Source organism: Gobius niger (genome assembly GCF_951799975.1).
Source record: "Gobius niger genome assembly, chromosome: 17".
NCBI lineage: Eukaryota > Metazoa > Chordata > Actinopteri > Gobiiformes > Gobiidae > Gobius > Gobius niger.
Genome location: NC_136868.1, coordinates 18,277,207 through 18,287,595, shown reverse-complemented (window position 1 = coordinate 18,287,595; position 10,389 = coordinate 18,277,207). Strand labels below are relative to the sequence as shown.

The 10,389-nt window shown below is 41.7% G+C and overlaps 1 protein-coding gene across 1 annotated transcript; it reads left to right on the top strand.

Moving 5' to 3' along the window:
• Positions 1-321: 321 nt before the first annotated feature.
• On the top strand, positions 322-9,770 carry LOC306977201 (ubiquitin-conjugating enzyme E2 R1-like). The gene is made up of 5 exons (XM_079575405.1): positions 322-767; positions 6,243-6,329; positions 6,519-6,616; positions 9,037-9,171; positions 9,500-9,770. Exons 1-5 carry the CDS (start codon positions 576-578, stop codon positions 9,729-9,731), a joined length of 744 nt encoding a protein of 247 aa, XP_079431531.1. The 5' UTR covers positions 322-575; the 3' UTR covers positions 9,732-9,770.
• The last annotated feature ends 619 nt before the right edge of the window (positions 9,771-10,389 follow it).

Here is a 10,389-nt window from a genome sequence, read left to right as displayed (position 1 = left end):
TATCCATGTTGGCGATACGTAAAAGGAGTAATTTCTCAATAACAAAACGTTCGATTAGACAACTTAACACTTTTGAGTTCTACAAACAAAATCCACAGTAAAGCGTTTCCTGCTTCTTTTCAAAATAAAATAATAAAAAAACACTCATGTATGTTGTTGTTTTTTCTTTCTTGCCATAAGTTTAATCGACTAACACCCTCCAAACCCACAGCACCATTTAAAGACTGTGTAAAAGGTAGTAGGAGATCAATATATCGGCAAAGGTTGAAAATGTGTCTCAATAACACACTTAAACGGAAGTGACCGTGAAGGCAACGCCGGGTAACTTGATCACACTGGGGGTAGGTCGTCAATAACTAGGGCTCTCCGGAATTGTTCACAACAACAGACAGAGGAAGACGGTTCAGCTCTGACCAAATAAAGACCATCGCGATTGGGGATCCAGTTTGGGCTGTGCGGACGGAGAGCACTTTCACCGAGGCTCTCAGGGGTTGTTTGTGCGAAGCTAACCTTCTTCATCTTCGTTTGTGCGATACCGATATAGTTCATTATATAGATATAGATCATCTGGGACTATGGCTCAACATGGACATCAACATCACCATGTAGCCAGTTCCCAAAAAGCACTCATGCTGGAGATGAAAAGTCTCCAAGACGAGCCAGTCGAAGGCTTTAAAGTTACTTTGGTGGACGAGTCAGACATGTACAACTGGGAAGTGGCAATTTTCGGACCCCCAAACACCCACTACGAGGGTGGTTATTTTAAGGTGAGTGGCTAATGTTAGCTAGCAGGCTTTCTATTGTTCCTAAGCAAGAAAAGTGAGGTTCGTTTTTCAAAGTGTTTTTCTTAACATCAGATTAAAATGGCGAAGGGTTTCTTTACGTTTACATCCCGTAAGCCCGTCGGTAACTGTGAGCCACTAAAACACTGCTCTTTGTTGACGTGATCTCGTTTTATTCCAGTTAAACTCTATTTTTATGGCTGTTTCTGTCAAAGTCTGAAGCTTTTGCGTTTGTTTAGGTTCTGAAACAAGAGCCACGAAGAGTCACAGCTGCTTGTTTTACCTTTATTTATAGATTATTGAAGAGTACAGTGTCAGTTGACCCCTGACTTGTCTCAATATAAAACAAATGAGTTGTAGCACGCAGCTGTAATCTCATCTTTATTGATCAGATTTTTTTTTTTATTTATTTATTTTTTTAACTTTCATTGACCCCACAGAATAAACGAGCTTGGTTATTTAAAAGTTATTGTCACTCAAAAAAAAAAAAAAAAAAAAAATTATGACGAAACTATGAACGTCGGACGTAAATTCTAATTCTCTGGCATCCCGTCCAAATGTAACGACAACAAACAAGCAAAAAAATATACATATCATCAACCAAAGTAAATCATATTAATTTCCCTAAACAAATTAAGCATTATTTTGTGTTTTGTTATTATTCTTCAGCCTATGTGCTCGTCTGGTCAAGTTTAAGCGAATTTGCCATTATGATGAAGATTCTTGGAACAGGACCACCATCCTCTGACTACCCTCAGCTTTGAGCACGCTGCTTCTGAGTCTGCTGCTGTGTACAGAATTCCTTTGTCCGGGCAGGAATGCTCAGCCGGTCTGTGAAATCTATCGCTCGGCTGTAACTCATTGTTCTGTGCTAGGTTTCTATCCAACCAGTTTTCATTATTATTCAAAGTAACGCCCTATCTGTCCCAGCGAGGCAAACAAGCAGTCATGGCACTCAGCAGCTGCCTGTACTGTTCGTGACGTCACATGACACTTGGCTGAGTCAGGCTTTCAGGCTAGTGTTGCTCTCTTTGAACCATGGTAATGAGAAAGGCCTCCTCATTTTGACAAGGGGTGTAAGGAGACTCATAACTTTGTACATCTACCCCCATATCATCATAATAAGTCTAAATTCCCTGTGTTTTTTTTCCTGTAATGTGAGTGCGCGGGTTTGTGACTCCCTGGATGAGAAGTTGGTACTTCTGTCATTAGGAGATAGCAACATGGAGAATGTAAAAATACAGCATACAAAATTATATTTAAAAAAACACACACACACATTGTATTGTTATCGCAACGCAAGCACATTTTTCAACTATTTGATAAACTGACATGGTTTTCGACCATATCAGAGAACTTTTATTTATTGCATTGATATATTCTTAGAAACTAGGCATGTTGGGGCAAGAATATCATTCAGAGGTAACTAGGTCACACGCTTTTAAATCAGCTGCCTTTATCTCCTGCATCAGTAGTGCACCAGCACATGGAACAGAAGAACTTGCTTTGTGAAATCACACAATTGGTGCTTCTATTCGAAAACCGCAGCGTACAATATTATTCACACAATTATCAAGTGTGTGTGTGTGTGTGTGTGTGTGAGAGAGACAAAAATGGCCCCGCTTGTTTATTTTTTTTTCCGCTTCAAAAGAGAAAAAGATTCGCTCTGTGCAGAGAGATCATGTGGTGGTCTTTCCGACTGGTTTGTGAGCAGTGGCAACAGCTTTTTGTAATTTGCCAAAGGACGCTTTCATCATTTCTGCTCTCTATTTTTAACAGGCCTTACAACAATGAACGACCTCTGACCCAATCCCCTCGATCCAGTCAGGGCAACTACGAAAGCCATTTAGTCTTTCAGTTCAAGCTTATTTAAGTATACAGGTTTTTGACTCAGGGAACACGTGCTGAGTAGCTGACGTGAGTCTTTCTTCCTCCTTGAGTGCATGTGTGGTATCAGCGCTGTTGCAGCACCATGGAGGGTTACATAGCAGAATACCCGACCCAGTTGCACCAGGCTTGGCTGGGCCCGTCCCAGTTGGGGCCTCAGGAGTCATGTTTCTCCCCTCCGGCTGTGTCACAAGGAAACCAGAGCTGGACATGGAAGAGAGGGGGCACATGTGTACGCTGAGATCGGCTAGTGTGAGATTTGAGGTTTTATTTCCTTAAGCTCTCAGTCGTCCAGGTGTATTACTTTGCTACATGCCTTTAATTGGCACAACAGTTGTCTTTAAAATATGCTATTGTGAGTTGCAACTTCAGCGTGTGCCCTCCCTTTTTCCTGTTGTTACAGACTTGTTCATGATGCTGGGACTGGGGGGCAAACACCTTTAAATCTATGTGATGTTTGTGTTGTTTCTGAATTGGCACAAAAGTCAAAGGTTGATTTACATAAGGAGTGGGTTGATTTCAGGGCTTCAAAGTTATTCTGTTCACCAAGCTGCTAGTGTGACCTTCATTTCCTCTTCCTCTGTTTAATATTGTGTATGTGTAAGAAAGACAGGAAACCCGCTTCAGATCACATTCAAATGAAATACCTGTAAACTCCGTCATACTGAAGACTTGATGCACAAGACGCGTTGGTTTAGCATGTTGTGGCACAGACATGGAGCTCGTTTGAAATGTTCTTGTACTTCTCACTGCGTGATCTGGAAACTTGCAGAAACTTGTATGCAAAAAAAACCACACTATTTCTGTCATTGTGTTGCAATAGACTCGAGCATAGTCTAGTGTCCCCTTCGACCAAACCGAAGCAGAGTACAAGCAGGATTCATATTTTTTTGACACAGAAGTGCATGACTAATTCAATTGAATACCTGTCACAACTTGAAGTGAACAGGCCTAATAAAAAAAATCATATTAGCATTTTCAATAATCTCTTTGCATTACTATATCTGCTGCTTCTGAAAGTATGACAGACAAATTGAAGGATTGAGTAAAAAAAAGGTGTCCATATTTGAGCTTCGAGCTGTAACATAAAAGCACTATAGGGTGGTCTCTCCAAATAAGCTTCTTGTCACCGAGATCTGATGATGGTCTAATTTTTACCGTCCTGTCGCTTCAGCCCTTGTTCCGACAGTCTGTCTTTCACAGAGCCGGTAACAGGACACGGCAGTTCTGAGTCAGTTGAAATCGTTTTATTTGACGCTCTATTTGAAGTGTTATTACTACTCCTCTCTCCTGTCTCTGCTTGTGTTCAGTCAGCTGCTTGGTGGGATCAATAATATGATTTCATAACTGAAACCAGACCTCGTCATTTGTACATGACGCAGAGACAACAAGAGCCAGACTCTACAAACATTAGACTTGAGTGTTTCCACAGAGCTCAGCCACTGCCCAGACTTTGACTTGATGCTTATATTGTACGGGAAGACCAATCTGGTTCTAAATCTAAATATGTGTACAGACACTCCTTCCTGTTGGCTGTCTGTTGTGGTGTTGTCAGCCCCTAATGTGCTCCGTATGGTGCAGAACCCAATGACCTACTTTGTGTATTGTTTAAAAGACACAAAAAAAACATTTAAACCATGAAACAGTTTTAACGACACACACTTTTGAAGCTTTTTACCTTGTTTGAATGTTTTTTTCATCTAAAATGCACCTGGAGTTGTGTTTCGAGCCACTCGTGCACCTTTGAGTAATCTTTGAATCATGTCCAGTGGCTATTCTTAGCATCACAGTGACTGCTCACACCAAAACTCTTGATCTTCTGCTAAGCTACAAGGGATATTTCAGGATTTTTGACATGGGGCCTCATACCCTAGTTATTGATTGTTGTTGATTTTTGGAGATAAATATATTTTTCAATTCATACAGTCCTTATATTTGAAGAGTTTAGTGGTGCTAGCCTAGTGCTAGGCTAGCGCATGTCTATGGTAACTAGTAGCATGCATTAAAAACCTCTTCAAAATCGTCAGGTAAGCCTCCAAACGTTGCCATATCTGATTTGTAGAAAGCTCCTTTGTGAATTCCACATGTAGTAATGCCGGCCGCAGGTAAACAAACTACTGTAGATCTGGTAACCTAGCAGATCACTCCGCCGCTGCGTAGCTACAACCAGGAAACTGATGCTGCTCAAATATAAGTTCTATTAAATGCAAAATGGTTATATTTCAAAACGTATTCAGTCAACACAGACATTTATATGTGTAGTCTGGTGTTATAAGTGATTTGCCTCAGGTGCACTGTGCTTGGTTCAGACTGTTTTTAATGCAGGCTACTAGTTACCATAGATGTGCGCTAGCCTAGCACTTGCCTAGCAACACTAAACTCTTCAAATATAAGGACTGTATGAATTTAAAAAAAATCTCCAGAAATCAGCAACACTCTGGATAACTAAGAAATGAGGCCCTATGTCAAAAATCCTGAAATATCCCTTGAATCCTTTCACTAAAGCCACTTTTTTCTTCTTCCTTGACACTACAAGATATTTAGTTTCAGCTGTTTTCGGTCAACAGTGCCTGTTCTAACAGACAAAGTGTAAGATAGTGATAAAGGTGCGTTTGAAATTAATACCAAAAACCTGCATAAGCATAGTACCCTCTTCAAATGTGTTGTTTTAAAAGTGTTTATGTATTTGCATAATTGTGTGTGTTGAGCCGAGGTGGGCAAACGAGGCCACATGCAGCCAGGTTCAGTCCGGCTGCAAAACACCCAAGACCAATCAACAGCCAAATCAGCTCTGGGTGAACAATGCTTATGTTTTCACTCACTGATAGTGCAGAGCTGCTGAAATGTGGTTGTTTTTGTGGTTCAGGCGATTATAGTCTATTCAAGAGGACAGTTTAGGAGGAAACGGTCCTTTTCTATTTCATCTCTTTGTACCCATGTGTTGAAAACGTAACATCCAGAGTGGGGGTAATTACCTCATCACTACCATGCGGACCTGGAATAAAGGCTTAGCTAGTTTTTTTTTTATATTCTCAGTAAAATATACCTACCCATGGGGGGCTGTGGCAAGTTCCAGCTGACCATGGCAAATTATCAAGTGCGTGTGAACGGAGTGGTATCAGCAACACCACGCTTCATGCTGTGAGTGACGGTTGTGTATAATCGGTGTATTTGGTGTCCCTTCCTCCCATAGAGCACCTCATGGTTAGAGGAGGGTCCCTGCACACTGGTCCCATTGTGGAGATAAGTAAAGGGGAGTGGTCTAGGCATGGGGCTGTATAATGCTCGCAGCACATGCTTGCAAAGGAGATTGTCTTGGCTTGCGGTGACAGCTGCCGAGGACAACCCCGTGTATGTTTTACCCGGCGTTCCCCTCACTCCTACGTATTACATGACGCCATCATTTCTATCCGAGAATTTTATGAGAGATTTTCCTGCAGATGTAGTCTGCGAAGGAACGCCTTACTTGTGAAATGATATCATGATTAAAAAGAACAAAAGCTGGACGACTTTGTTCAGCATAGTTGAAAATTGTTCTTGCTAAAATGGTCTTTTGTTTACTTTTTTTTTCAGGCACGACTCAAGTTTCCTGTTGACTACCCGTATTCACCACCCTCCTTCCGCTTCCTCACTAAAATGTGGCATCCCAACATTTACGAGGTAACGGTTCTGCTTTTAAAGTGGCGTAAACTGATGAGTTGATTTCCTTCTACAAACTGTAGTCAGTCATGGCTGTGACAAATGAGCAAACAGTGACTCATAGTTTCAGGGATAAAACTCAACTGTTACTCATGAGTCTTGAGTAATCTTTAATACTGTAATGTTTATACGCTTTGTTTTGTCCTCTAGAATGGAGATGTTTGCATTTCTATCTTGCATCCACCTATAGATGACCCACAGAGCGGTGAACTGCCTTCAGAAAGGTGGAATCCTACACAGAACGTCAGGTATTGACACGTCCTCTCTCTCTCTGTCTTTTCCTCATGATTGAGACTGAACTATTATAAATAGAGTTGCGGCCTTGACTTGTATTCACCAAAGAGTAAGACGGATTCATAAGGTGTTGAGGCGCCTGAGAACAGTATAGAGAATGTGCCATTTATTTCTCCCAAACATCCAAATGATGGCCACAACAGACTGAGTTATTGCCAATTTGTTCACACTGAATGTGGGTCATGCCTGGAAATGATATTCAGCCAAAGCAGCACCAGACGTCTTACCGTCGGGCAGTGAGCCTGGTTTCCCCGTTATTAAAATATTTGTTGTCTCTCTTCTGTTCCTCGTTGCACTCTGTATTTATTATCTCTTTAATTCAATATATATGACTTGTATACAGCATTGGCTCACACTACCTCATAGAATATTTGACCTTAAGTACCACGAGCCCAGGACCAAACTGCATCTAAAATGGCAACAGTGAAACCCTTTCTGTTGTGCTAAAAGGAAACTTTTTGTAATCACAAAAAAGAATCTGATAATTTGACAGCATTTTTCAGTCAAAATGCAAATTTATGTGTAAATTCACAACTTTTTAACAAACCGGTCCATGCGCCATAGCAGATGGTCTTCTATGGACCTGGGTGGGAAAAGGCTTCAAAACTGTTGGTAACCTTTATACTATAATGGTTTGTCAAATTGTGTCCTTTATCAGAAGTTCATGACTAAGACAAATGTATCTGAAGGGATTTTTTCCTGATAAACCTGATTAATCTTTCCTTGAAAATGCCTTTTTGATTTCAAAGGGTTTAATATTTATAGTGTACAAAGCTGTAATTGTCAACCTACCAGCTGATGGCAGATATGCCGTTAAAACAAAATGGGAATCTGATCTTGGGATGTTTGTTTACGCAAAAGAGTGAACACCGACCAGTTCAATGCTTGTTTTTTTTTTTTTCCTCATGTGTTTGTTACATGTTGCTTTGGTTATAGATTCAACAGAAGAGAAAAAAAACAGAATGATAAAAACTATAAATTGTGTAAACTGGGCAAAAACGATGTCTAAAATAGAAAATCAAAAAGCCTACCTTTAAAGGAATAGGCCACCGTTTTTACATACCAAAATATGTTCTTACCTCACTTTAGACGTGTTAATATATCCCCGTCTGGTCTTTGTCCGTGCGCTCTGCCAGGCAAACGGAGCACATACGCAGCCTCTCCCACATGTCCTATAGCTCCGAAAAAGCTCACGATAGAAGCTACCAAGCTCTTCCACGTGTTCCCTATTTAAATAAAGTTACGTGAAGTGTTTTCATGCGAAGTATATTTACACAGAAATGTAACATGTCGATTTTATAAGCAAATAAAAAGGGGGACTATATTGTGAGGCGTAATGATACGAGGAGCACAACGTCCGCGCAGTAACTCCTAAAGGTTATTGATGGAAGTGAGCGGGGGAAGTCTTTAGGAGTTACTACGCGGACGCTGTGCTCCTCGTATCATTACGCCTCACAATATAGTCCCCCTTTTTATTTGCTTATAAAATCGACATGTTACATTTCTGTGTAAATATACTTCGCATGAAAACACTTCACGTAACTTTATTTAAATAGGGAACACGTGGAAGAGCTTGGTAGCTTCTATCGTGAGCTTTTTCGGAGCTATGTGACATGTGGGAGAGGCTGCGTATGTGCTCCGTTTGCGTGACAGAGCGCACGGACAAAGACCAGACGGGGATATATTAACACGTCTAAAGTGAGGTAAGAACATATCTTAGTATGTAAAAACGGTGGCCTATTCCTTTAATGCATTGCTAAAGAACAAATGAAATTGAATCGGTTAAATTGAATAGTCTAAAATTAATACAACTTGAGATTCCATCAGGGCTACACAGACCACAGTGTTAGAACCACTGGAAATAGAAAGTACAGAAGAAAACGCCTTTGGAGCCGGAATGAATCACTTTACATTTGAAACCCTATAGTTCCAAGTCAAAATTATACACAGGCCAACACAAAGCAATTGAGGTATTTGTAGTTGCACTGCTACGCTGATGGTTTACCATGTTCTATTGAACAATGACAAGACAATGACAAGGCACGCAATATACTATTACAAGCTTCTATCCCTCTAAGTAGAAAGCTAAATTCAACAGATGACAGTAGATAAATGGATCTGGTCTGAACAAACATGCTGCTTGTGTGACCCCCACCTCCTCCATCCTCCCCCCACCTCCCCTCTTTCCATCTGTTCTTCTATCCATCTCACGGCTCTGTCTTTGTGCTCTGGTCTCCATGTCTCTCATCTCATCTTACCTCCACTCTCCCGCACCAGTCCCACCACCACTTCCTCGTCCCTGCCCCGGATCACCTTTGCTCTATTTTAATCTGCCTCCTGTGCTCATTTTTTAAAATTTTCATCCACTTCCCAGGACCATCTTACTCAGCGTTATCTCTCTGCTCAACGAGCCCAATACATTTTCACCAGCCAACGTCGACGCCTCAGTCATGTACCGCAAGTGGAGGGAGAGTAAAGGCAAAGACAGAGAATACATCGATATCATCAGGTAAAAACATGGCGCTTGAACAGATGTATGTATGCATAATATCACAGAAAATATTACTGGTCACTGTAGAGGGACTTTAAGAAGATTTGTATTAAGTCAGTCAATAGCAGGTATTGTTTTTTATTATATAATGTCTTAAAGATCCCCTTTTTGAGCTCAAAACAAATATTCATTTAATTGATTTTAGGCACAAACCAATTACAATAAAACACAAAATCCACACATGACCAAAAAGACCCAAACTTTACCAAAATTTGCTAAAGCAGCCCCACTTTGAAGTGTTTTCTAAATTCCGTTTGTGTCTGATTTGATCCCGTTCTTGCCGCAGCAAACAAGTGTTGTCCACCAAAGCGGATGCAGATCGGGACGGAGTGAAGGTCCCCGTGACATTGGACGAATACTGCGTTCGCACTCAGGTCCAGCCCACGGACGACGGCTACAATCTGTTATACGACGACTATTGCGACGACGAGGATCTGGAGGACGAGGAGGACGAGGAGGAGGACAACGAAGACTGTTGCTATGACGACGACGACGACTCGGGCAACGAGGACTCCTGACCTCCCGGACGTGCCTCCCCTCCCCCCTCCCCCCCCCCCCCTCTCTCTCTTATGAACTGAACTTTGATTCCCCCCGCTTCGTAGCCGTTATTCACACTCACTCACTCGCTCACTCACTCACCAGTCCTCCGGTTCGCTCTCTTGCCAGTGCAGTCACAACGTGCACTCTAAACTCATTGAGAATTAAAGACGGTCGTCGCGTTTCTGGTCGTTTTATATATTTTTGATATGCAAACCGGACACCGGGACACAGACATGGTTGCGTTCAGCTTCCCTTGGTGCTCAATCTTTGCTGTTTTATTAAAGTACAACATCGGGTCAGAAGTGAGGAATGTAAACATCGCAAGTTAGAGCAGGCAGCATTAATCAGCAAGCTGGCTTTGTTCAGTGGTTCTTATCGCTACATTTAAAATATAGGTCACATGTAAGCCCCCGTGTGCGTGACCCCGTGACCTTTGGGACCCCAGGGCAGTGCTGGCGCAAAAAAAAAAGGGGGGCGTTCTCCGTTTCAGACATTTCAGACATCAGCCGTTCATTTCCTCGTGCCTTTTTTTTTCTTCAGCCCTCTTTCCCCAAATTTTTCAAGAAAACGTCAGAACTCTTGTCAACAACCTGCCTACCTGGAAATGGTATCCGTGCTCGCTGATTCTCTGATCGG

Excerpts from the sequence above, each read along its gene's own strand:
- LOC306977201 (XM_079575405.1), top strand. The coding sequence starts at position 576 with ATGGCTCAACATGGACATCAACATCACCATGTAGCCAGTTCCCAAAAA. Across the intron at positions 768-6,242 it reads ACGAGGGTGGTTATTTTAAG|GCACGACTCAAGTTTCCTGT; the intron begins GTGAGTGGCTAA and ends TTTTTTTTTCAG. Across the intron at positions 6,617-9,036 it reads AATCCTACACAGAACGTCAG|GACCATCTTACTCAGCGTTA; the intron begins GTATTGACACGT and ends TCCACTTCCCAG.